Source organism: Panthera onca, chromosome C2, assembly GCF_046562875.1.
Source record: "Panthera onca isolate mPanOnc1 chromosome C2, mPanOnc1 haplotype 2, whole genome shotgun sequence".
NCBI lineage: Eukaryota > Metazoa > Chordata > Mammalia > Carnivora > Felidae > Panthera > Panthera onca.
This window is the reverse complement of record NC_138347.1, coordinates 83,181,242-83,208,505: the sequence shown is the minus strand read 5'-3', so window position 1 is coordinate 83,208,505 and position 27,264 is coordinate 83,181,242. Positions and strand designations below refer to the sequence as shown.

Genomic DNA, 27,264 nt, shown 5'->3' with positions numbered 1-27,264 from the left:
TGAGTCCGGGAACATAGCCACCCTGGTGAGATCTACCCTTCCTTTCTGGGGGCCTAGGCGACTGCCACCAATCTCCCCGCGGGCCTGGGACCTGAGCGCCTGAGGCCAAGCTTGCAGCTCAGCGGGTAGGCTGGGTGTCCGCGGGGCCATCTGCGGTGAGGCCAGCGCGGCTCGGCGGCGGACGGGGGCGGGGCTCGTGCTGGGGCGGGGCAGCGCCCGGGTCGGGGGAGGGGAGCGGGCCCAGCCGCAGCCCAGAACCCGGAGGGCCGCGGCCACCGGAAGAGTCGTAGTCGCCAGCCGAGCCGGGAGAGTGGGGAGCGGAAGCGGCGGCCGCGGCAGCGGCAGGCGGCGCTGGGACCCGGGAGCGGCCGGAGAACAAGGGAGCTGGCGCCGCGGCCGGCTGCCGAGCGAGGCTGAACCGCTGGGCCGCGCCGAGCGCCGTCGCCGCCCGAAAGGCCCGGCCCGGCCGCCGGAGCAGGCCGCGCGCGGGCCCCGGGGCCCGAGGCCGGAGCCATGGGCGAGACCAAGATCATCTACCACCTGGACGGGCAGGAGACGCCGTACCTGGTGAAGCTGCCCCTGCCCGCCGAGCGCGTCACCTTGGCGGACTTTAAGGGCGTTCTGCAGCGACCCAGCTATAAGTTCTTCTTCAAGTCTATGGACGACGATTTCGGGTGAGGATGGCCCCCGCCTCACCTCTGGGGGACCCGGGCCCCTCCGGCTTCTCGCGGCCCACTCAGCCGGTTTGGACTCCCCTTGCTACACTGGCTTCTAGCCCTACTAAGGATTCTAGGGGCGACTTGGCCATTTGGGCCGCCTCTTTCAGCTGGAGTTCCAGCCTCTTTAGGGATTCTCCTTTTGCCTCTTATGGGGGACCTAGGCCCCCCTAGTTTAGGAGGACGACCAACTCCCCAAGAGCAACCGGAGTTCTGAGCCTCCTCACCTCCTCAGAGACCAGCGGCCCACTTACACACACACCCCCCTCCACCCGATTCCAGAGCCAGAGTCCCTAACCTTCCTCCTGCCATGGGAGCCACCTTTTAGCATAGACTTAGGATGTTTGGCACTCGGCCTTCTCCTTCTCCATCTTTTCAGCTCCACGACTCAGAGCCATATTTGGAGTAGTGCTTCCAGGGGCTTTGCTGGGGACTTTGAACTGGAGGGAGGGGGAGTTGGGGGGGCTCAGGGACTAAGGCTGCAAGCTAAGGTCAGCAAACCTAATGTTTATTTAGCTGTCTCCCCTCCCTTGTGGGGTGTTCGGGATGTTGTCAGAGAATCAGAGTGCCTGACCCCTGAGAAGTCCCCACTAGCCTAGGTACTGATTTCCCTTCAGAACTGGGGCCTTTTTCCTCCTGATGGTGGCCAAGGGGGAGACCTTGGAAAGGGCCTCAGAGCCTGGATGGGAGGGCCAGAAAGAGTCTCTTAGTGTTCTTCATCTTCCCCTCCCTGGCGGGGTCTTCTCCACCCAGCTGCAGGGCTTTGGACAGGCTGAGTTTGGAAGCAGCGACTTTCCCTTTAAGAGGGGATGGAATGTTGGAGCCGTAAGGTTCTGTAGCAGCTGGCCTGGGAGGGGGAGCCTAGCCCATCCCCTCACAACCCCCCCCCCCCCCATAACTCCCAGGGGACTGGGGGAAGGGGAGGCCCCCAGGCTTGCCTGCCCCACACTAACTGGGCACTGGGCCTGGAGGCCTGTAGGGAAGGCCTTCCCGGGGCCCTCTAGGCCTAAAGGCTGTCTCTCCTGCCCTAGCCTGAGGCCTGCACTGCTCTTTGGAGCTGAGGCCCCAGAGCTGAGTGAGGGGAGATGTTCTCTTCCCCAGTGTTGATATTTCTGGCTTCTCTTCCAAGACCCCTGCCCTCCTGGCCCTGGAAAGCAAGCATCTTCTCTCTCTTCTGCCTAGCATGTTTTGCTGTCACGTTTCCCCATGGAACTCAGGGTTTGATGAGCCCATGAGATCCTATGTGTGAGAACGCTTTGTGCAGTGGGAAGTGCTATGCGTCTTCTGACCAGTCCTGTTTCTGTTGTTGTTCCTACCCTGGGGTGAGGTACTTGTAGTGTAGTAATCATTGTCTGGCTTTAGTCCAGGGACAGACACTCCTGATTGGAAGATTCTGAAGAGGGATCGATCGATCTGCAAGGGGTGAGAGTGAGGGGGCAGATGCTTTGGTCTGGTAAGAGAAAAACAGAGCTGGAAGAGACCAAGATGCTGCCACAGGGTATGGGATAGGGGAAATCAGTTAGAGTCCAGTGTGCTGGGGTCATTTGCCTTAAGGGACTAGGGTAGGCCTGTGTCTCCACTCCCAACTCACCCCTGAACCCACTGGGCTTAGCTCTCACCTCCTAAACCTAAACCTCTCTGGGCTGCCTCCCACTCCGCCCGGGCTGCTATCAAGCCAGGCCTAACTACAATCATAGTTACATCTGCTCACTGTTGACTTAATACTATTCTTTAAATCCACTGTCAGCCCACTCACTCCTTCTTAGCTTGACCCAGTCAGTAATATGAAATCACAGGTCTGATTTTCTATTTGTATTTCTTTCTAAAATATGTTTAAAAAAAAATACTTAACTATTGCATTAAATATTCATCAGGTACATCTGAAGTGATCTTGCATACATTAGTGGTACTTGAACCATCGTTTGCAAAATGTTATAGTAGACTGTTTTAACAGAGTTGAGAACAAAGCTAAAGGAGGAGATTGGTTTTGTTTTTATCCCCAGAAGGATTAATGAGCAGGAGACGTGGTAGGGCTGTCTTGTCACAGGACTAGTAGCTAAGAAGTATATATATATTTCATGTATTTAACAAATTCTTTTTATGGTACTTTGGTATACATGCACTGATCTAAATGCTTTTCAAATCTTTATTCATTCAATCATCTTAACAGCCCTATGAAATAAGTAGTAATATCCTCAGTTTTTACATGAAAAAACTAGAGCACAGAAAACTTAAGTAATTTACCCAAGGTCACATAGCTGGTAAGTGGCAGAGCTTGATTTTACATCAGGAATCTGGCTCCAAAGTCTAAGACCTTAATCACACAATTGTAGGTATTATTATAACTGTTTAACAGACACATCCTCTCCAAAGGAGATGCTGAGCCTTGGCAAACTGTAGAAATGATAGGGTTGCCACTTATCCTAGCCCCATGAGACCAGAGTCGGGCAGAGGCCAGTAACCTCTGCTGACAGATGGAGAGTGGGTCAGAGGAGGAAGGCTGCTCTCCAGGCTCAGCCTAAGGTTCTGGCTTATAAGGCCTGAGGACTCCCCAACTCCCATCTGGTCTCCAGAAGTATTTGTCAAGCTAGGGTAGGCCCAACCCTCTTAAATTACTTGGATAATGGAGGAAGAATAAACATTTTCACCACTGAGGGAGATGGTGGATGAATATTAGAGTGGCCTTGAGCCGTAGGTAGGAACAACATGGGAAGTTGGGCCACTATGTTCCTGCCCACTCCATGTCACACACTGCCTTGCCTCTGCACTTGGTACTGAGAGCACACTCCTCTTGTCTTCCTGGGGCCAAATTTTCCCATCCTCTGGGTTTAGCTTTTAAAGTTATGACACTTTATCCTGTTTACCCTTATACCAACCCAGCTCCTAGCCAGGACATGACACCAAAGACACCTACTCAACAGACATCTGTCCAGTGAACACATCTGCTGCTCTTGTGGTTCTGACTACTTCCCACTTGCCATATACTTGTGTGAATTGTCCGTTGGGCCATAACCTCCAAGGACAAGGCGGGTTCCTGGTCTAATGCTTCTTGAGGTTTTATACAATGGCCAGCATAGGATTTAAAACCTGCTGGGCTCTTAGCAAAGACTTTTTAATTGAATGGACAATAGTGAGCAGATTTGTTTGGTCCCTGCCCTTAGAAATTTACACATAGTTGGAAAGAGAGAATAGACCCTGCTAAAAATTGACACGGTTAGTAATTAGCTTTTATTGTAATCCTAGACCATGCCAGGCATTTACAAATCCCACTTACCAGGACAAGACAAAGGCTTGGAAAAGTTAAGAAACTTCTCTGAGATAGGAGGGCTAATAAGTGGCAGAATTAGAACCCAGATTTGTCCAACTCTGCTTGGAGTGTGTGTGTGTGTGTGTGTGTGTGTGTGTGTGTGTGTGTGTGGCATGGAACTCTGAACCATTCATCTCCGTGGTGTGAGGGGGAGGCTTGTCTGAGGTCCCCCAAGGCTGCTGCTGAAGATCAGCTGATCCTTGTGAGTCAGCAGAGCCTTGGCGACCTGTCGGTGACCCCTAGAAAGAGAGGAAACATCTGTAGCGTGGAGCTGTGTGGTGGGGCCTGCTGGGGGAGTGAGTGGTGGGGACTCAGCAGCAGTTTCCCACTATAGGGAGACCCTCTCCAGAGCAGATCATAGTCTCTGCCATTTGGCCCACATACCCCATTTTCCTGTGAGTCCCAGTTCCCCTTGTGGGCTGCAAGTTTAGGGTACCCCATGGCCAGACTGGCTGGTGAGTCTGAGCTACTTCCATGTCCCTTCTTTTCAGCATGTTCTGTCTCTAGGCTTTCTGGCATCATGGGCCTGACTTGTGATGCTTTTTTGGGGTCTTTGTGGGGTTGGAAATGGTGTAGGAGCCAGAGCTGGATGGGAGGGAGAAGGGCAGGCTCAGTCTTCAGACTTGGCTGTGAGTCCAAGAATATGAGCATCACAAGGAGCCAGGCATGTTCCCAGCTCTAGGCAGAAGCTGCTCCAAGAACAAGGAAGGACTAGGCTTCCCAGCCTCCTTCCTTGCTATCTTCCCTCTCTGCTCACAATCCCAGGCACATGTCTTCCTCTTGCCATTGATGGCATCTTTCCAACTCTGTACTCCTAGGGTGTTTGACACAGTCTGGGGGTCCCCAAACTGTAGTCATAGTCTGACTTATCACCTTGATGCACCCCTCAAGCCAAACTACATGCCTGTATACACATCCCACCCCTGCCATGCCCTACGTCCCTGTCTCCCCAACCCTTACCCACCACAGATCCACATCACCTCTCACTGTACAGGAAAGAATGCGAAGTACCATGGGAAGAGCATGGGTTTTAGAGTCAGGCAAGCTTGGGGTTGAATTTTAGTTCTGACGTCTTTCTGCTCTGTGGCCCTGGGCAAGTTACTGAATGTTTCTCCATTTCTTTACTCATAAAAAGAGGATATTGTCCACACAATGAAGGTGATGTGAAGATTATACATTCTAACTATAGGGAGATAAGATGGCGTAATAGTTAAGAATAAAGGCTAAAGAGTCAGGCTGACCAGGATTCAAATTCCAGCTCTTCTTGGTGATGTGACTGTAAGTGAATTTCTGAACCTACTAAGTCTTAATTTCCCCATCTGTATCTATCTCAGCATTGCAGTGAGTATTAAATGAAATGAAATAAGCAAAGTGCTTAGCTTAGTGCTTGGCCCATGATACATGCCCAGTAAATGAGAGCAGTTTGTTGCTATTACCATAGTGGCAGTGGAGGATGTTCAGTAAATACCTTTTTCCCTTCTCTTTCCTAATTTCCTTAAACTCCTCATCCACACCTTCCAGAAGAATGTCAGGATTCCCAACTAAGAAGGGAAAGAGAAATAAGGGTGTACTTTTTCCTAGTTTAGGGTCAGAGGGAAAGAATAGGTCTAGCCCAAAAGAGCTATGTTGGGGCTAGGTAAAGCCCTTTCGAGATTTTAGGGAATGGCCACACTAGGGGGGACAGCAATTTGTCAGGTGTAATTTGCAATCACCTGATGACTAAGAGGACACTCTAGGGCAGCATCTGGCCTGGGCAGGGCTGGTGTCTTCCTGGTGGTGCTAAAGAGCTGTCCTTGGGTGACCCCCACTTCTGCTCCCATTTGAAAGGCTTAGCCTGGTGGTTTGATTCCCAGGTTAGGTGGAGGACCCCCTGAGTTAGGATTGTGAGGACACTTCCATTTCCACCCCAGAAAGCTCATTCTGAGACCCCCACCCTTTCCCTGCAGAGTGGTGAAGGAGGAAATCTCTGACGACAATGCCAAGCTGCCCTGCTTCAATGGCCGGGTGGTGTCCTGGGTAAGGAGCTCTCCTCAGCACCCCTCCTCCTATATTCCTATGGTGGGCTGGACAGAGGAAAAGCATTGCTAAGATTGTAGCTGGTGGTTTTATGCTTCAATATCTGAATCTTCCTTGAGTTTTCTACCTGAACTGTTTCTCCCCTCAGATTATGTAGCCTTGGTGAAAGGTTAGTTGGCCGGGGGTAGGGGGAAATGTGGGACATTGTAGGACAATGTCTCCTATGCCTTTTGAAGCACTTTGCCTCAGATTCCAGCCAACCTCTCTTTTGGACCACTGACCCTTGTTCCCTGCCCCCATGCCACTTCCAACAACCCATGCCTCCCATCCCCCCATCAGTGCTGATAGCACTGAGTCCATTCCTTGCCTCAGCTGACCTTGCACAGTCCTGTCTCTTCTTCCTCCATGTCCCCTGCTTCATTCTTCTCAAGTCTGCATGCCCTTCCAGAAGCCATCTGCTATTTCCCTGGCGCCCCTGTACCTACTACCCACCCATTCTTTCCCCATCAGTTGGTGTCTGCTGAGGGCTCACACCCAGAGCCTGCTCCCTTTTGTGCTGACAACCCATCAGAACTGCCACCACCCATGGAACGCACAGGAGGCATTGGGGACTCCCGGCCCCCATCCTTCCAGTGAGTGTGACCTCAGAGTGGAGAGGGCCCTTGGGGAAGGGCCGCATCAGCTCAGCCCAGGGCTGGGGAGGGAGCCCCCAGCCCTGCCCCCTCTCCCACCAAGTCTTCTCTTCCCTGCAGCCCTCATGCTGGTGGAGGCAGCCAGGAGAACTTGGACAATGACACAGAGACGGACTCCTTGGTGTCAGCCCAGCGTGAGCGGCCACGCAGGAGGGACGGCCCAGAACACAGTGCGTCTTCCCTAAACAGACGCCTTCTCCACTCCTCCATTCAGCTGTCCTCAGCCCTGTTCTGAGCTCTGGATATGCCTAGCCCCGGTGCAGCCCCTAGCCCCTCCCTGTGTCTGTCCTTCCCTCCTGTGTTGACACTGTGAACCCAGCTGCCTCTATTCCCTACAGCAACCCGGCTAAATGGAACTGCAAAGGGGGAGCGGCGGCGAGAGCCAGGGGGTTACGATAGCTCATCCACCCTTATGAGCAGCGAGTTAGAGACCACCAGCTTCTTTGATTCGGATGAGGATGACTCCACCAGCAGGTGGGGCTTTGGTTTCATTGGTACTATGGGGCAGGTAACCGCCCCTCCAAGAGCCCTGACCCCTAAGGATGCTGGGACCCTGGGAGGGCTGTGGGCTTTGCGTGGGGGACTTGGGCCCTGCAGTGCCTCTTGTGGGGCAGGGCTGGGCCAGCCTGGTGGGGAACGACTGTGGGCCCCCCAGGTTCAGCAGCTCCACAGAGCAGAGCAGCGCCTCACGCCTGATGAGAAGACATAAGCGGCGGCGGAGGAAGCAGAAGGTTTCGCGGATTGAGCGGGTATGGGGCCTGAGGGATGGGTGGGGGCAGACTGAGCCCTGTCCAGGCAGATCCAGGGTGTGTGCTTCCTTAGACCCCCTCCTATTGGGCCAGGCTTAGAGCCTTAGAGGGGAGGGGGTACTGAAGGCTCCCCTTGTGGAAGAGCTAGGTGGGAACAGTGAGTTCTTGGGACCCCTACCTGCTGCTCAAGGCCTCTATCTATTCCAGTCCTCGTCCTTCAGCAGCATCACGGACTCCACCATGTCACTCAACATCATCACAGTCACTCTCAACATGGGTGAGTCTGGTGAAACAACTCTTGAACATTTATATACCAGACACTGGGCAAACTTGAGGAGGTCAGAGAGGCATAAGATACATTCCCTGCCCCCGAGGAGCTCTCTCTCATAAACATAAACTGGTACATAAACTGATCGTTTCAGTATCTCATGATCAGGGCCATGACAGAGATCAGCACAGAGAGTTGTAGAAGCAGAGAATGGCAAGGAAGGCTTCCTGGAGGAAGTGATTTCTGATTCTTATCCCCCTTCCCATTTTTCAGCCATTGCTTGTTGCTCTCTGATGTCTGTCATAGGCACTCTCTTTAGGAAATAACTGGCTATAGTGAAAAGAGCCCCAACCTTGGAATTTAAGCCTGAGTTTGAATCCTGCCACGTAATGGCTTAGAAAAGTCATTGAAGCTCTCTGAACCTCATTTGACTGTTTTGTAAAATGGGACTAAGAGTCCCTGTGGCAGAACTAACAAGGATTAAATGGAAATATTCTTGACCATCTTGAATTCAGGACCTTATTCAGGTTCAATGAATGTTAGTTCCCATCCCTTTCCACCCTTGACTGATAAAGGGCTTGGAATTTAGGTAGGAACCTTGTTCCCCTCTTAAGGTCTTATTACTCTCTATAGAAAAGTACAACTTTTTGGGCATCTCCATTGTGGGCCAAAGCAACGAGCGAGGTGATGGAGGCATCTACATCGGCTCTATCATGAAGGGTGGGGCTGTGGCTGCAGATGGACGCATCGAGCCGGGAGATATGCTGTTACAGGTACCACTGCCCACCCGGTGTGGCGGTGTGGGTGGGGAGAAGGGAGATATTCCTACCCTCTGTACCCTGCTCATTTAGAGGCCACTTTTTGGTAGGGGGAAGACCTCCTGATCCACCAAGCTCTGCTTCCCTACCCACCTCCCCAACCCAGCTGCTTATCCCACTCCTGGCCCTCTCTCCCAGGTAAACGAGATCAACTTTGAGAACATGAGTAATGACGACGCAGTCCGGGTACTGCGGGAGATTGTGCACAAACCGGGGTACGGATGGGATGGGATGTTGGGAAGGAGGGGGCAGGCATTTCTGATTCTCAAGCAAGGGGGTTGGTCTGGCCTCCACGCATCCTGCCCTCACTAGGGTCATCCTTGCTTTCAGGCCCATCACCCTGACTGTAGCCAAGTGCTGGGACCCAAGTCCACGTGGTTGCTTCACACTGCCCAGGAGTAAGTGGATGGGGGGCTCAGCCCTAAAGTAGGTGCTTGGCATACATGAGCCATGTCTCTCCTTCCTTCTGTGTTGCCTTGAACCCTCATACCTACCCTGTTGGGTCTGGCAGTGGACAGGGTAGGCGGCCCCTGACCTCTCATCCTCCCTGCAGGCGAGCCCATCCGGCCCATTGACCCTGCAGCCTGGGTCTCCCACACTGCAGCCATGACCGGCACCTTCCCTGCCTATGGCATGAGCCCCTCCCTGAGCACCATCACCTCCACCAGCTCTTCCATCACCAGCTCCATCCCTGATACAGAACGTGAGTGTCCAGTCCTGCCCCCTAGGCCCAGCCAGACGGGGCAAGGTGGGAGGGACTGATGAAGGCCCACGTGGAAACTCTTGCTTAAAAGTGAGAGGGAGCTGGGAGTTCATCCTAGCTACCTCACACTGCAGCTTCCTTCAGTGGACACCTAACCCTCACTAAACAGTGTTTGCTTCTGAACCTGTATTGAGCATCCAGTGAGCCTGTTTCCTCTAGTAAAACAGGACTAATGATACATAGTCTACCAGGTTCCTGGGGGTTTAATGAGAGAATATAAGTGAAGCCTCAATCACAATATGTGGCATGAAGTAACACTCAATAAATGACTGCTGTTTTCATTATAATACACATATTCTATGCTAAGCATCTTCATTTATATTATTTCTGTCTTCAGATATACTCTCGAAATAGATATTAAAGTCCCTATTTTTACAGAGGAAACTGAGTGTCCTAGAAATCAGTAATGTGCCCAACATTGGTCCACAATTATTAGATGGTAGAGCTGCGATGCAAATTCTTCTCTACCTAACTCTAACCCCTTTCTGCCTCACCATTCTGCCTCCCACCCCTAGGCCTAGACGACTTCCACCTATCCATCCACAGTGACATGGCCGCCATCGTAAAAGCCATGGCCTCCCCTGAATCTGGGCTGGAGGTCCGTGACCGCATGTGGCTCAAGATTACCATCCCCAACGCTTTCATCGGTGAGAGGGCCCCATGGTGGGATGAAGGCCGGGGTGGGGAGTGATGGGGCAGGGCAGGCTGGGGGCTAAAGTGGCCCTCGGGCCACTCCTTTGAGCTAGAACCAGCCCCAGCCTCATGGCTCTTGTGAGGTCAGATGAGCCCAAGTCAGGTGGGCCTCCCCATCAAGTGGCTGCCTTGCCTCCAGGCTCAGATGTGGTGGACTGGCTGTACCACAACGTGGAAGGCTTCACTGACCGGCGAGAGGCCCGCAAATATGCCAGCAACCTGCTGAAAGCCGGCTTCATCCGCCACACTGTCAACAAGATCACCTTCTCCGAGCAGTGCTACTACATCTTCGGTGACCTCTGTGGCAGTATGTGCCTCCCCCACCTCCTTGCTCTGTCTCCTGGCTGGGAGTGGGGAGGTGCCCAGGGATGTGGCAGCAGACTCCAGGGAACCCACACAAAGCGTGAGCAGGCAGCTGAGCTGGGGGCCCAACTCAAGGCCTGACACAGGCCTCCCTCTCTAGTAGAAGCAGAGCCAAGTCAGGCCTTTTCACCTTCTCTGCGTCCCCGTCTTGGGGCTGGCATTTTCTAAGTGCCTGATGTATTTCTGGCACCATGCTGGTTGTTTCTAAGCAGCATATCACTCTCAGTCCTCACAACCTCCACCTCCTCACCCTTGGGTGAGGTGGATCACTATCCCTATTTTAGCTGAGGAAACCGAGACTTAGAGATGTTAGATAGTCCACCCATTCTCACAGCCAGAAGCAGAGTTAGGCCTTGGGGGTCCAGGTCTTTCTGGCTCCAGAGTCCTCATTCTTACCACCATCTGGGGCTACCTAGGTGTGTGGTATTGCAGAAGCATTGTCTTAGCAAAGTCAAATGCAGATCCTCCTGTTGGCCCCTGATCAGCCTCTAAGCATCAAGCAGGTTCCACCAGGGCAAGACCTAGGGCTGGCCTGAGGCCCCACATCCCCAGCCTCCTCATACCCTTGAGGCTAGGCTGGACCTTGGGACAAAACTGGAAAAGCTGTCAGGGCCAGCTTGTAGAGGACTCTGCAAGCTGCATTGAGCAGTTTGGACTTGATCCTGAGAGAGTGCAAAGCCAGTGAGGGTTTTAAGGAGGAGAGGTCTCAGGGAACTCCCCCCACCCCCCCTTCTCCTCCTGAGCACATAGACACACTTTGGGAAGGAAGGGGAGTTCCCAAAACAGGACATTTCAGGACTTGGAGCATTCCCAGCAGCCACCTCTGCCTCAGGGAGCCTTTTGTCAGCCAAGGGTGCTTGCTGGCTGGAGTCCAAAAGCTAACCTTTGTGTGTTGTTTTTTATTTTTGTTTTTTTTTAAGTTTATTTATTTCTTTTGGGAGAGAGTGAGAGAGAACAAGTAGGGGAGGGGCAGAGAGAGAGGGAGAGAGAAAATCCCAAGCAGGCTCCGCACTATCAGCGCAGAGCCTGATGTGGGGCTCAAACCCACAAACTGCAAGATCATGACCTGAGCTGAAGCCGAGAGTCAGATGTTTAACTGACTGAGACACCCGGGTGCCCCCAAAAGCTAACTTTTAAAATGCTTCAGATTAGGTTCTAGGTTTAGAAAGGCTGTTGCTGCAGAGCACAAGTCTGTGGTGGATGCATAGGGTTTTAGAGTTGGATAGCTCTGAATTCAAATCCTAACTCCGCCCTGACTATGTAAACATGAGTAAGTGACACTGCCTCTCATTGTCTCAATTCCTTGATCTGTAATTTGGAGGTAATAGTAGAACCTATTTTAGAGCTGTTTTGAGGTTAAGACAATGTGTATAATGCTTTTAGCACCATGTTTGTCCGACTGTAAGTGCTCTAAAAAAAGTTCTCCATTTTTCATATATTTAATTGATTCTAAGGTGAACATTTTTTTCACATTGCAATATCTCTAAAGTTGGGATACACCTTAAAATTAATGGCTTTTTAGACTCAATTCTATATGGTTATTATTACCATCATTAGCAGAAGTGAGGCCTAGCCCCAAACATCTAGGGACACCTAAAGCTTCTCAAGACAGTTGTGGTTTTTGCTCAAGAGATGTTGTTCTATCCCTGGGCCTCCTGGGTCTTCTTTCTACCCTGGGCCAAGGCCCCCAGAGGCCCAGTTCAGGGATATGCTAACAGAGGTCTTTTTCTTCTCACTGGCCAAGGTCTCCTCAGCTGGGAATGTGGCAGACTCAAAGGAAAGAGTTGGTGACCTGGGTAGCCAGCCCCAGGAGTCCACAGTTAACTCCCCTCAGGACAACAACCTGGAGGCCGAAACAGTCACCAGCTCTTGGGGCATGAGCCAAGGCAGGCCCTTGCTTCTCACCAACCCCCACCCCCAGCCCCGTGCTAGCTGCAGGCCTTAACAGGTCGATGGCTTAGCTGGTAGACTCCACAGACTGCCTCAGCCCCCTCAAATCCCCCTCTCCTGACCAGGTCACATTAATACATTGAGATGAGTGCTGTGAAGGATGAGGCCTCCCTGGGAACAGAGTGGAGGGCGCAGAGGAGGCACCTAAGTTGTTCTCTTTCTGAGCCCTTCCCACCTTCTCCAGCAGCACCAGAAAATTTATCTGGGCCAAGGGCTTTTGTATGGGGAGAATCTGAAAGGCCTATGTTCTTTCTGGCCTATAATGGGTACTTTTTTTTAGTCCTAGGTGAAAGGAGAGGGCAAAATTTCACCTAAATTTCCCCAAAATGTTCCCTACTCCTTACTAATGACTCATCTGGAAAGGTAAGAAGAAAGGAAGCAACTCTTAGCTTCTGCTCTGGCTACAATTTGGATTGACCTCAGGCCAGTCATTTAACCTCCCTGGACTTCACTTTCCTCATCTGGAAAAAATGTGATAACATTTGCATGAGGTGAAGTGCTTTGTATTGTGCCTAATGAATCGCAGGTATGCAATACCTGTCTGGTATTTCAGCTTCCCACATTCCCCTACCTTTACCGTCTAAGTGAACAAAGGAGAAAATTACCAATTAAAAGTTATGCTCCTTGTGGCCCACTAAGGAAGGAGGAGAAACTGTCAAACGCTTGGAAGGGGGCCTCCCTGAGACTGGGAGTTGAGCGTAAGGATTTGGCACTGAGCATCTGAAGTGGTGACTCAGGGCCCTCCTGAGGAGGGTTTTCCTTGGGGCTGTGTCCATAGGGTCTCCCTCTCCACCATCTCAGGTGGGTGGCAGAGGGGGTGTGAAGAAGTGAGAGATCTCTGACCTGTGCCTCCTCTTATTTGGGGGACAAACTACCACTGCTGTTGGTGTCATCGCAAATGTACCCACCCTACCTAGACTGGGGGACCTTTCTCTCCTGACCTAGGGGCATGACCCAGCTCATCTGGCCCTCCCCTCCCCTCTGCAGACATGGCCAACCTGTCCCTCCATGATCACGATGGCTCCAGCGGCGCCTCTGACCAGGACACGCTGGCCCCTTTGCCACACCCAGGGGCAGCCCCTTGGCCCATGGCTTTCCCTTACCAGTACCCGCCGCCCCCGCACCCCTACAACCCTCACCCAGGCTTCCCAGAGCTGGGGTACAGCTATGGTGGGGGCAGCGCCAGCAGTCAGCACAGTGAAGGTAAGGCAGGGGGCTTGGGGGTGGGGGGTGCACAGGTGAGCCCCAAGCTTCTGCAAGATCTGAGCATCCCCCATCCTGTCCCTGCCTGTCCCCTACAGGCAGCCGGAGCAGTGGCTCCAACCGTAGCGGCAGTGACCGACGGAAGGAGAAGGACCCGAAGGCGGGGGACTCAAAGTCTGGCGGCAGCGGCAGCGAGTCGGACCACACAACCCGCAGCAGCCTGCGGGGGCCGCGGGAGCGGGCGCCCAGCGAGCGCTCAGGTCCTGCCGCCAGCGAGCATAGCCACCGCAGCCACCACTCAATGGCCAGCAGCCTGCGCAGTCACCACACGCATCCGAGCTACGGCCCCCCTGGCGTGCCCCCTCTCTACGGTCCCCCCATGCTGATGATGCCCCCTCCGCCCGCGGCCATGGGGCCCCCAGGAGCCCCTCCGGGTCGCGACCTGGCCTCTGTGCCCCCCGAACTGACAGCCAGCAGACAGTCCTTCCGCATGGCCATGGGAAACCCCAGTGAGTTCTTTGTGGATGTGATGTGAACAGGACCCCTCCCCCACGTCCATCCCACTCCCACCCCTGGGCGGTTGCGTCCCTCTCTCCATCCGTCCGTCTTTTTTACTTTGTCTGGTACCTGAAAGGGAAATAAATTGAACTAAATTCAGGCGCGCTAACTGCTCGCTGGGCGCAGCGAGGGCGGGGTGCACCCACCGATCGCCACTGCGGCCCCTAACCTGCCATCAGCCCCAGCTTGTCCCTCTGCTCACTAACTGCTGCGTAGGACTTGCCAGTATCCTTCTGTCACTGGGACCTGACTTGCTGGTGCTGCTCCTTATTCCCCACAAACACTTCAGGAGTTACCCCAGTGGTGCCCTTGAGGCCCTGCTCACCCCCTTCTCCCCGCCTTTTCCCCCTCAGCAACCTTGCACTGTTCAGTCAGCTACATCAGCCCTCTATTAACTGCATCTCCTCAAGCATGTGTGCCAATCTCTTGACTTTTCCCCCACAATACTGACACCAAAAAATATTTGCTCCATTTATTCCTCTTCCTAACTGCCCACCGCATCCCCATCGCTGCCCCAGTCCTGCACCCTAGAACTATAGTCACTTATAATAACCATCCACATGATCCCTGCCTGTGCTGGCCTTCACTAGAGGCCCAAAGGACCCCCTTAGTTGCCTGAGCTGCTAGTGGCTTTCAGGAAGCATATCTGTTCTTCCCCTACATCCACACCCCCATGCCTGCCCTGTGTGCTGGTTCCTTCCGACCCCTAACCCTACTAACCAGCAGGCTCATCTCACCTCTGGGCCTGAAACATTTCTTTTCTTTCTTTTTTCTTCCCTCAATTTTTCCTGGGCCTGGAGCAGCCAAGAATTTCGGGCTGTTTGACTTTCTGTGAGCCCCCATCAAGGGGAGGCCCAGCCTCCGAGGAGACCAGGAACCCTGCTTCAGCAGCCCCTCAGGGCTTCCCAAGGATGTTCAGCCCCCAAACCCACACTTCAACATGTTGAGTCACTAGGCTTTGTTGGAGGGTTCCAGCCTCTCACCCATGTATGAGAGACTGTTCCCCTTTCCACAGAGTGCCCATCCCACTCTCCCTCTCTCCCTCTCTCCCTCTCTCTCTCGCCCTCTCTCCTTCTCTTTCACACGCACACATACATACACAAACACATACACATACACGTGTCTATGCAAGTTCACTTAAGCCTCAGGGCTGGTCCCTGCTCAGAGGGCTGGACCTTCTCTCCAAAGTTGTGGGGCTGGTCCCCTGACTTCCCTCTCCCCAAACCATCCACACATGTCCCTATCATCTTCCTACCTGGATAAAGCCCATAAGCTGGATCTCAGGTCAGGCTCAGCAGAGGACTCCGTAAACAACTGACAGGCTGTTCTCACCCCACTTCCTACCCCAACACCCTTATTTCACAATAACCATGATACCCCAGAGAAAGGTTGGGCAGGGGGTCTTCTGGGACCTCTAAAATGCCGGGTTTTATTTTTTACCTTATTCTACAGTTTAAACAAATCATGATCTCTTTAAGCCTCTTCTATAAATTCTCCTGGCTCACCTAAGCTTCCATACTTTTAGGACTGAGGTGTCAAGAGTACAACTAAGTCTTAAGCTCCAGGCTTTGGGGCAAACCAGGGTAGGGACATTTTAACAAATACTTCTGGAGTTTTTGGTGCATAAGGGCTGTGCTGGAAGTGTGACTCAGTCTTGCCTGCCTTCCAGGAGCCCAGGCCATGGCTTTCTGTAGCCACCACTATAGGGCTGCCTCCTATGCTTCTTTAACTTTTCTGACTCTGCCATGTTCAACTCCCTTGAGAATTCCTCCAGTATTGCTCATGCCTTCAATATTGGTGCTCCTTGTGTTCTTTGGTTCACTTCTCTTTCCTCTATATTTACTCGCCAAATGGTGTCACCTATACTGATGTCCTCAATTGCCATTGATATGCCGGTGATTCTAAAATATGTATCTTCAGCCCCAACTTCCCTCCAAATTTTGGATCTGTATCATCACCCACTGGACATCACCATGGACATATCCATATGGACTCAACTCATTCCCCCATCAAGTGTGTTCCTCCTGAATTCCAATCCTGGTTATCTTCATCACACTGTATGTAGGCTAACCAGCTAGGAACAGTTATGGGCTTAAATTCTTCCCCCATCTTTCTAGTCAGCATATCATATCCATTACACCCCAGCAATCTTTCTTGAATATGGTCCTTCCTTTCCCCTCTGCCTCTAGTCTAATTCACAGGAGCATGGGATTTGGAGTCAGATTGTTCTGGGTTTGAATCCCAGCTCTACTACTTTTTGGTTTCATGATAAGAGAGTTATTTAATCTCTCTGAGCCTCAATTCCCTCATGTAAAATGACGATAATAATACCTACCTCACAGGGTTGTTGTGAGGATTTAAATTAGATATTGTACGAAAAGTGCCTAGCACAGTGCCTGGCACATAGTAGAATAGGTGCTCAATAAATGGTAGCTATTATTATTATTATTATTATTATTATTATTATTATTATTTACTCTAAATTGGTAGGGCATGTATTGAAGATAGAGCTTTTGGAAAGGTAGCAGTGAAGCCTTGAGTGCTGGTTCAAGAGTTAGAAATGCCCATATTTGATCATTTAAGAGGTTCAGACTGTGACCACGGTTTGAGGGAGGCTAGATCTTCATCCTGCCACATCCTGACTTCTAGCAGGACAATGCTAGGGATAATAGGGTTTGCAACCAGGTTTGCCCTTTTTTGCCCTTCTTCCCATAATAGGCTCAGCTACAGGGAAGGCAGCAGGGTATCTCTCCCTGTTGAGAAGAGCTAACAGATTTTATTTAGGTCCTGTGAAAGCCAAGAAGGCCTTTCATTTTTGAGGGTTGGCTCTGTCTCTTCTTCTCAGCTTGGATGTGAGGATTAACTCTTCAGAGAGGGCATTTCAAATTCCATGTCCAATTAAATTAAACTTGCCAACGTTTTTTTAAGCAACATATATGTCGGTCACTAGAAAGCACACAGGTCCTGGCCTTGAGGGGTCACATAGGTGTGCATAGCTGGGATAGAACAAACATTCTTGAAAAGCTTTGGCTAGTTTCTTACAAGTATTTGCCTCCTCGCTCCCTACCCTTTTCCTTGGGTCTTGATCCCTGGGAAAAGGCTCAAGTCTAGTACAAATATTTGATGAAAGAATCTTGGGAGAATCAGAGGTGGTGTTAGAAAGCAGTGAATTCAGACAAATACTTCCGCCAAGTCGTGTGTGTGTGTGTGTGTGTGTGTGTGTGTGTGTGTGTGTGTGTGTGTGTGAATTGAACACAGCCAGTCCTCGGACTCCGGAGACAGAAAAGGCCTACAGCAATCTGAGGCTTAACAGATGGGCTTCAACAAATGGCATTAATCCTCAGAGGCTCTCCATAAACACTGAAATAGGAACAGGAGGGATTCCAGACTACAATTCCCAGAATGCTCAGTGGGGAAAATGAAGGGAGTGGAGCAGCGTATGATGGGATGTGTATTTCGTGTAGGGCTGAATAAGGCCTCTCCTATCCCTCCCCAAGGCACTCCTACCCCGCCGAAGGCAGTCGGTCGTTGTAGTTTTGTTAAACCTAGGAAGCTTAAAATTGTAAGCAAGAAGGAGGAGAGCTTTGACGGGATTTGTAGTCGGCACGGTCTTCCAACGCGCAAGCGCAACTGTGGTTGGGGCGGGGCCGCGGCACTGCAGTGAAAGCCGAGGCAGCGGGCAGGCGAGCAGGGGGTGGGCGGACATCTTGGGATCTGGAGAGTGGCCGGGCAGGCTGAGAAGGGGGCCGCGGACACCAGGTGAGCCGGGGATCTGGCTAAGGGTAAGGGAGGATGCCTACCCCGCTGCCCAGCTTTGCCCTTCCCTGCACTACGCTACGCGGAAAGCTGCCCACACCCGGGAGTGGCCTCAGCCTTCAGATCGGGAGGGAGCTGACGGCTGGGCGGGGGCGCCTGGGGCGCGGTTGCAGGACAGGCTGGGAGCGGCGCCCTCCACCTGACCCGTCCGGAGCCTCCCGTGAGGGGGATACTTACTGGAATCCTTCCAGAGCGGGGACTCCGCGCGGCGACCCCCTCCCCGGGATCGTGACAACCTCCCTGCCCCTTGGCGCCTCCTCTCAACGCAAGGACAATTCCCCCATCTCCTAGGACAGTGACACCCCCTTGTGGGCTTCTTCTTGGACTGTGACAAGTCTCCCACCCTGCGGCACCCCCTCCCCCCAGTTGAGTGACACCCCGCGGCTCTTTTTTCTCAGACCTGTGACAGCCCCCGCACCCCCGTGGAGCCATATTTTTTTCCGCGATGTCTTCCTCCCCAGGCCGAAAAACCCATCAGCCCCTCATGCCTCTGCACTTGAACTCCAAAGCAGGTTCTGTCGCCCCAGCTTTCCTTTATTCACTACTGTCAGTCTCTCACTGCTGTTTTTCTTCTTCAGAGCCTTGACCTTTGCCACACTGGAAACTTCTTCCCCCAGATGCCCCCACCATCCCTTTTGCTGCTCCAGGCTCACCTGAGTAGACTGCCTGGCTGTTTCTGCCAGTCTTTCTTTCCCCTTAACTCATTATTCCACTCCTGTCCTGGGCCCCACCTCAGCTGCCCTGGTGCTCTAAGGTCCCTACCACTGTGTGAACTTGCATCTTTGCCCAGGGCTCTAAACTCCATTTTGCATTTCTTCTCCCAGCCTCTTTGGACTGAGGGATGGAATGTGTCCACCACCACCTTGAGAGACCTCTCACTGAGTTTGGGAGACCCTGGTGGCCGCAGTAATCCGCTTTATTTTCCAGTCTAGAAAACTCTGCTAAACTCCCTCCACCCTGTGAAAATTAATACCAGAGCTAATTCAGGAAATCTAGAACTAAATTAACCCTTTTTCTCCTTGCAAACAGTCTAAATTAGTTTGACCCAGATAATTTGGATAATTCATATATTCTGCCCCTTGCTTATAGGTACTCAGGCCAGAAATCAGTTATGTCATGGGGTCTGGAATCATAGAATTTCAGCCAGATCGATCTCATTGTTTTATGAACCTATATTCCCACCCCCTTATTTTTATTGCATTTGGGAGCTGAGAGGGAGCCTCCCTTTTTAAAAGGGAGATAGTTAAAAATAATAATAAGAGCTTGGGTCATTAAAGTGTAGTCTGCCAGGGCTGGGGCCTTTCTCTCTGCTCTTTTGCCTGCTTATCTGACTGCCTGGGATTGGTTGGAACCACACTCCTGGGTCCGTGTCAGGGCCTAAGGCCTCCCTTTCTCTCCTCCCCACACCCTGCACACCCTTTCCTGGAATGTTTAGATTTCTGTGAATTAGAGAGCCACAGGTCAGGCCCTACTGCCTTCTCAGAAGGGTAGTGGAGCCTGAGAGACCCGGTCTTCCTAAAGCTGTGCCTGAGGGCCCCAGGCCTGAACCAAGTGGAGGTAATTCCTACCGCCATTCCTGCAGCCGCAGGCAGGCCTTCATGGTGACTCACCGGCTACAGTCTGAGTGAGAGTCTGCACAGGAAGGGGCCAAAAAGGATCCTTGCTGAGTTCAGCACTGTGAAGAGGGGGAGGGGGCTGCTTTCTGGGCTCAGCCCCAGAAAAGGGAGGGTCAAAATGGCCTTAGAATCCTGGGCCCAAGTCCTTCTCCATTTCTTTCTCCTTTCCAGTGTGAGATAAACAGGAACTGGAGCCTGGCTAAGGGGAGGGGCATGCCTGGGAGGACTGCAGGGTCACTTCTGGAGGGTTGAGTCAGGAAAAAAAGCCGAGCCAGTGACCTGCACAGCCCCAACTGGGGATGTTGGCAGAGGTTCTGAGGCCTTCCCTTACCCTGCCTCCGCCTGTCCTAGGTCTGTTCTCAGAGCGATGGGCCTTGGAGACTGAGCTGCCGCCATGATAGGAGGCTTATTCATCTATAATCACAAGGGGGAGGTGCTAATCTCCCGGGTCTACCGAGATGACATCGGGTGAGTCCCCTGGCTGAGCCAGCTGTGCCCCCACCCCTTATCCTTCCTCCCCAGCATGCAGGACCAGGTCTGTTGCTACCAGAGACCTGACTTGGGCCACCCCCTTCCCTTGCTGCATCCTAGAAGCTCAGCTAATACAACCTGGTTCCCATTAGGTCTGGTGGTATTGGCCTGATAGACAGTTACTGCCTGATAGGCAGGACCTGTGGAATAGTGTGGCCCCTGCAGTCTTAGGAACTTTTGCCCTTCCTGCCTTCTCCTTTCCTTAGTGACAGACCTAGTTGCTCGAGTTGAGTGCTTTTGCCCTGGCAGATTGATTCCTCCTTTGAGGAAGAGGGAGATATTTCTCCAGGGGATGGAGTTAGTGGCCAGGCTAGAGGTACTAGGCCATCTAAGTCTTGCTCTCAAAAGCCATTCTCTTGTTGAGAGCCTTCACTGGATTCTCTTGAAAGCCTCTCCAGGCTGCCAAATCCTCTCCCACTCCCTTTCTCAGGAGGAGGCAGGCTGCTGACTCAGCCATTTTCAGTTCCTCTGGGCTACCCCTGGAAGAGAGGTTGTGAGCAAGCCTGGAGCACTCTCTGGGTCACTGAAGGAAAGGCAGGGAAGCCATGTGGCCCTTTCTGGCCTATCAGAGTAGATGTGGAATAGCTTCTTGTTCTGGGTCCCTCAGACCTTAACGAGGAAGCACAGCCTGCCTTCTCATTCTGCCTCACCCTGCACGCCACTGTTCTTTCCTGAGTGAGGGCACTTGTCCTAGCCTCAGCAACTCTAATGAGATTAGGCTTCTCTGGTTCCCGCTGCCCTGTTTTTCTTCCTCTAAGAGCTTAGGATAGAGAGTTACAGAATGGGCCTGCTGCAGAGCCTTAGCTCCTTGCCTCCCAGCTCCCTGGCTAGTGGGCTGGCCTGGCCTTTGTGGCTGTTTGTCCACTGACTGGTGGTGGGGCATGAGCTAGAGTTGTGGCAATGCCTGGCTTGCCTGAACCTGGCTGGCTGTACCCATAGGCACCCCCCTCCTGCCATGGATGGACCTGCTTAAGCTAGGGCACATACTGTCTTGCATGCCTTGCTATGCTCTCCACCCCTTGCCTGTTGCTTGTCTGCTTCCACCTCATGGTGTGTGCTGCCCACCCCCAGTGTGTTGTGTGTCTAATCCTCTCTCTCGTTGCTGTCACTCTCCTTTTCTTGCTGGCGTCATTTCTCTCATCCCATCTCATTGGCTGCCGTAGCAATAGGTAAGCAGCCTATCAAGCTGCCGCCCAGGCACAGGTGGGTGGGGGGCCCTGCCCCCCCATCATTGTTTTCTTCATCTGTTTTCATTCCCTAAACATGCCCTGGAATTGGATCCTGGACAGGAATGAATGGCCCAGCTCCATGGCCCCTCGGTCCTTTCTCCTCGGTAGATCAGAGCCTTCTCTGAAGTCATGCTGACTTTGTCTAACCGGTGGAATCACAAGTGGGAAGACTGGGAAAGAAGCAGAGTCTCTCTTTCATTTGGGCCTGGAGCTTACTGAGAAGCTAGAGAGGTTGCAGCTGGGAAATTGGGGCCAAGCCTGGGAGTTAGGAGCATACCTCCTTAAGCCTGATGGATCTCACTTTATTAACGCTACATCTATCCTCCTGTCATTGCCACTTGACTTCCCTGTCTCTGATGGCCTTCAGGCACTAGCCCAGCTCTGACCCTACCCTTGTGCCTCCGCTGGGAGTCACAGGGAACTGCCCCAGTGGTTTAGGCAGTTGGCTTCAGAGTACATGCCAGACTTAAGCAGTGAAGGGGGGAGTAGGGAGGGGGGAGTTGTTAGCAGCTGTGGTTGATCCCTGTGGAGTGAGGTTTGCCTGGGTGCTGAGCAGCCCCTGTGTACCCTTTTCCCTCAGGAGGAACGCAGTGGATGCCTTTCGGGTCAATGTTATCCACGCCCGGCAGCAGGTGCGCAGCCCTGTCACCAACATCGCTCGCACCAGTTTCTTCCATGTTAAGCGGTCCAACATCTGGTTGGCAGCTGTCACCAAGCAGAATGTCAATGCTGCCATGGTCTTCGAATTCCTCTATAAGATGTGTGACGTAATGGCTGCCTACTTTGGCAAGATCAGCGAGGAGAACATCAAGAACAATTTTGTGCTCATATATGAGCTACTGGATGGTGAGGCTGGCAGGGCGGTGGGCCTAGGGTGGGGCTGAACCTGATGGGGCCTGGCCTGGAGGTAGGAGCAGGTGTGAGGTTCCCTCCAGTGCCTTCTGAACTTTTCTGACTGTTTAGTCTTTTGAGCCCTGAAGGCCAGCAAGTAGAGGTGGGAGAGGGGGCAGAGGACCAAAACATCTTTCAGGGGGATAAGAACCTAACTGTGGGGCTTGGTAGCTGGGCCTCCTACAGTTAAGCACATTTCCCTTTCACCTTTGTGGTTTGGGCCTTAGTTCCCTGACTGTCCTTCCAGCTTTCTATCTCAATAGCTGCCTCAGAGCCTGGAGGAGGGTGAGCTACTACCAGCTTCTAGGGTTACATTATCTCTCTTCCTCTGTAGGGTATGATTTAAGGGAACAGAGTCTTTCCACCTTCCCAATGTCTGTCTGTTTTCTAAGGACTCAGCACTTCCTGATCTCTCATTCACTGGCCATAAGAGTCTTCTGCTGATTTTCTCTGTGAAAAAAACTGACATTTAATTATGTTTTCTTATGAAGCACAAATCCCGGAGTAAATGCTACAAAGCAAGAGGACAGTGCTGTAGATGATCCCACACTCTTCTGGAGCTGTCCTGGCCAGCTATGTCCAGGCCAGGGGAGGGATTAGACTAAAGAAACCTTCAGCTTTTTCCAGGGGCTGATGGATCCCTTCCTTTTGCAGAGATCCTGGACTTTGGCTATCCACAGAATTCAGAGACAGGAGCACTGAAAACCTTCATCACTCAGCAGGGTATCAAGAGCCAGGTACTCAGTTGTACAGCCACAGCCAGGGTGGGGCCCATCCTCCTTAAGCCCCCTGAGCTCTGTCCCGGCTGACTCAAGCACCACCTCTGACAGGAAGTGCTGGCCTGAGCCCTCTGCCATGATTGCAGGCCTATTTTGCTGTGTGTGGCCCTCCACCCAAGGAGCAGCCAACTCAGCATCTCTGTTTCTGGGAATATAGTTCAAGCAGTTTCCTTCTGCACTGAGGGAAGGGAGGGTGTGGGCTGCTCTGGAGGCCTGGTGTTCCTCAGGAGGAGAGAGTGTGGGCCCTCCTCTAGGATCCAGGCCTTATAGCTGCCTTCTCCTTCTTTTCTGCCTGCCTCTTCCCGTCTGTGCTCCCCTACTGCTTCCTGTGGGCATCACATTGGCCCTTTGGCCTCCAGCATCAGGTAAGCTGTTCCCTTAGCTTCCATCTTTACAGCTTTGTTCCAGTTTTCTTCAGGCCGTGCAGCATGGAGCTTATGGGGAAGATGAGTTACAGGGTGGGGACCAGAAGGCAGGGGGAATGAGGGTAGAGTGGGGATAGAAACAGGATGATTGAAGGTAGAGAGGAATGAAGTCATTATGTTGTCTCTGTCCCCCGTGTAGACAAAAGAAGAGCAGTCCCAGATCACCAGCCAGGTGACCGGGCAGATTGGCTGGCGGCGGGAGGGCATCAAGTATCGCCGGAATGAGCTCTTCTTGGATGTGCTAGAGAGTGTGAACCTTCTCATGTCCCCACAGGGTGAGAGCCCTCTCGAGATGAAGCTGGAGGGGCAGGACCAGGGCAGGATCCTCATCCTGACTCAGATGTTCCCATTTATCTATCACCAGGGCAGGTGCTGAGTGCCCATGTGTCAGGCCGGGTGGTGATGAAGAGCTACCTGAGTGGCATGCCCGAGTGCAAGTTTGGGATGAATGACAAGATTGTCATTGAGAAACAGGGCAAAGGCACAGCTGATGAAACAAGTAAAAGGTGCCTGGGGCAGGGTTGCTGGTGGGAGAGGGTGGACCTCGAAGGGCTGAGCAGGGTCTGGTGAATCACAGGTTCCTTTCTAGATACCATTTTTCCAAGCTCTTGACATCTGTGCTTAAGAGAGATGAGGGGATTGTAGTCATCATACTTAAAGAGTAGTCCCCTTTGTTTGATTCCCCAGAACTAAGATTTTTCTATAACATACTGATGGCTTCTGGCCAGTGTGCCTAAAACCTCTGGGTCCCAAGCACCGGAGTTCTCCAGAAACGGTGAATTTGCAAAGCTCCCACTCATCCCTAAATTGGCAGCAGGGACCCCTGAGTCAAAAAGCTATATTCTGGTAGCCTTCCACAGTCTGTAGTGCAAGCTTCACTCAGGATGTGGCAGCCTTTGGGGGTGGGATAGATTCCCAGCCCAACTCTCTCTTGCCACTCTCCTGTACCAACGAGGAGACCTTCTGCCCCTGCTCACAGTGGGAAGCAATCAATTGCCATCGATGACTGTACCTTCCACCAGTGTGTGCGACTCAGCAAGTTTGACTCTGAACGCAGCATTAGCTTCATCCCACCAGATGGAGAGTTTGAGCTCATGAGGTACCATTGGGGTGTGAGGAGGCAGGGAATGCTGCTGGCAGAGAGTGGGGAGAGGGAGGAGGACAGGCTCTGCTGTGCCAACCTTACTCCCCACCCCTAAAGGTATCGCACCACCAAGGACATCATCCTTCCTTTCCGGGTGATCCCGCTAGTGCGGGAAGTGGGACGCACCAAGCTGGAGGTCAAGGTGGTTATCAAGTCCAATTTCAAGCCCTCATTACTGGCTCAGAAGATTGAGGTGAGAACAAGGGACTTGGGGAGGAGGAAACACTGTCTCCAGATAAAAGCAGCTGATGTCGGGGCTTGACAGAGCTCTCTGACAGGTATATCACTTCTAGGTGAGGATCCCAACCCCACTGAACACAAGCGGGGTACAGGTGATCTGCATGAAGGGGAAGGCCAAATACAAGGCCAGCGAGAACGCCATCGTGTGGAAGTGAGTCTCCTTCACAAGGTCACTGCAGGGCTTAAGATGCTTTGGTGTACTCCCTTAAGTCTTACCTTCATCCTCTTGAGTGTGAGTGGTGTGTGTGTGTGTGTGTGTGTGTTGCAAGGATGGGGGCGGGGGGTGCCTGTCTGCTTCTCCAGGAGCCTCTGCTTATGCTGTCATCCATATACCTCTGTGTGAGTATGCACATGCCTGCACTTGGGTGCATGCGTGCATTTAGTTATCAAAATGCCTCAACATTTCCCTATTTGCCCTTGTAACATCTCTGTGAAATAGCAAGGGATAGCATGCTTGTGTATTTAGGCTGAAATTGCAGCCCACAGTGCTAAAGGAATAGCAGACCCAAGATTCCATAGCAAGTGATTGCCAGGGCCCTTACCACATTTCCTGTCCTAGCACTTCCCACAAGTTCCTCTGTTCCGTTCCCCCCACCCCTCCAGAAAGGACACCGTCCACCTTGAAACTCCTCCAAGCTATCAGGGGCACTTGCTGCTCATTGCCCCTCTGTTCCTAGGATCAAGCGTATGGCAGGCATGAAGGAATCACAGATCAGCGCAGAGATTGAGCTTCTGCCCACCAATGACAAGAAGAAATGGGCTCGACCTCCCATTTCCATGAACTTTGAGGTATGGCAAGGGGGGAACCTAGAGCCACTGCAGAGGGTATGCTAATAAAGATCTTAGGATCGTCCAGGTCACCTTCTGCACCTTGCGACCTGCAGATGAGACCCAGAGAGGGGAAAGTGACTTTTATAATTCAAAGACCCATTTCCTCCCCCTTCAGGCCTCTTACTAGAAATTACTACTCACACTGACAAAAAAAAAAAATCTGTGACTTGTAAAGTTTGTCATAAAACAGTTTTTTGGAAAAATTTAGATTGTTTGACTACCAGATAAGACCCAAAGTTTATTTACACACAGGAGACTGGTCTGGCATTGCTTTGCACATGTTAGACATATAATTTTCTCCACCTTATTTTTTAAGCCCATAATATTGAGCAGAATAAGTGTGTTCTAAGGTGGGTCTTTGGTTGCTGCCTCCTGCTGATTAAAGGAATTGATTTGAGTTACCACAGGCAGGGCCTGATTTCCAACCCAAGTGATTGTTAGTTACGCTTGGATATGCTTTCTTCTTTAGAAACCTTTTAAGATCCTTCTTAAGCTTCCCCTAGCTTCTTTCAGACTCCGATCATTCAGACACCTGTAGTAGAGAGAGATGAAGTAGGGCAGAGCTACAGAACTTCCCAGAGGAGAGCAGCTGTGAGAGGAAGACCAAATTCCTAACTGGAGCTATCCCTTGCCCAGGTGCCATTCGCCCCCTCTGGCCTCAAGGTGCGTTACTTGAAGGTGTTTGAACCGAAGCTGAACTACAGCGACCATGATGTCATCAAATGGGTGCGCTACATTGGCCGCAGTGGCATTTATGAGACCCGCTGCTAGCTGCCTAGTAGCAGCTAGCCTGCCTCCCTACCCACCTTCTTCCACAGGTCTGGGTGCCCCCGGGCCACCACACGTCAGCGTCTCCTCCCTCCTGCTTTGCTGCCTTCCCTTTGCACCAGCCCCTGAGTCTAGGTCTGGACCAACCACATCGTGAGCGGGACTGGTGGAGCAGTCCCTGGGCTCCCTGGGCAGGGTGGTTTCTGGGGCTCCTACTCCACCATCCATCTGTGTGCCCTGGCCCAATGCCAGGCTCTGTGTTCTGTGACCAAAGCCAGGTGGGCTCCCTCTCCTCCCCTCCCCTGTGGCCACATCTCTCTGGAGTGGGAGGGTTGGCTGCCCCTCACCTCGGAGCTCCCCCAAAGGCCAGTAATGGATTCCCAGCCCTCAGTCCCTACTCTGCTTTGGGATAGTGTGAGCTTCATTTTGTACACGTGTGACTTTGTCCAGTTATAAACCCAATAAACTCTGTAGAGCGGAGATGCTAAGTGTTGGTGGTGCCGGAGCTACACGGGGAGGGGAACTGATGGGATTGCTCTTCCCAAATCTTAACACCGCATACTGTGAGTTGAGTAGAATTTTATATTCTGAGCTCTCTTAAGGTTCTGGGCCCCCTTGAGGTGATCCAAGCCCTTATCCTGACTGGTGTCAGCCCAAGGCCTCCTTTCTCAGAACACAACCTCAAGGGCAAGCAGCTCCACCTGGTCCTAGTTCCCTGAGGGTAGAGATTCTTTCCCTAGTTGACCTCCAGCTTTAGACAGGTATTTTCTAATTAGCAGAGATTAAGCAAGGTTTACATTTGTTTTTTCCCACCATCTTGAGAAACTGACCTCAGTTCTGTCCTTTTCGCAATTACCCAGGCTTCCCAAACAGTGGTGAGTGGCTGGCAAAAGGGATT

General features: G+C 52.2%; 2 protein-coding genes across 2 annotated transcripts; both read left to right on the top strand.

Moving 5' to 3' along the window:
* Positions 1-236: 236 nt before the first annotated feature.
* DVL3 (dishevelled segment polarity protein 3) lies at positions 237-16,544 on the top strand. The gene is made up of 16 exons (XM_060639358.3): positions 237-674; positions 5,970-6,039; positions 6,550-6,671; positions 6,792-6,901; positions 7,070-7,205; positions 7,387-7,480; positions 7,688-7,757; positions 8,382-8,521; positions 8,705-8,781; positions 8,897-8,964; positions 9,120-9,269; positions 9,845-9,976; positions 10,162-10,329; positions 13,323-13,538; positions 13,637-14,047; positions 14,900-16,544. Exons 1-16 carry the CDS (start codon positions 514-516, stop codon positions 14,929-14,931), a joined length of 2,157 nt encoding a protein of 718 aa, XP_060495341.1. The 5' UTR covers positions 237-513; the 3' UTR covers positions 14,932-16,544.
* A 1,178-nt stretch (positions 16,545-17,722) lies between these two features.
* On the top strand, positions 17,723-26,846 carry AP2M1 (adaptor related protein complex 2 subunit mu 1). Its single transcript, XM_060639360.3, has 11 exons — positions 17,723-17,855; positions 19,880-19,996; positions 21,869-22,134; positions 22,834-22,916; positions 23,523-23,658; positions 23,748-23,889; positions 24,363-24,482; positions 24,585-24,720; positions 24,821-24,918; positions 25,445-25,556; positions 26,235-26,846. Exons 2-11 carry the CDS (start codon positions 19,923-19,925, stop codon positions 26,367-26,369), a joined length of 1,302 nt encoding a protein of 433 aa, XP_060495343.1. The 5' UTR covers positions 17,723-17,855; positions 19,880-19,922; the 3' UTR covers positions 26,370-26,846.
* The last annotated feature ends 418 nt before the right edge of the window (positions 26,847-27,264 follow it).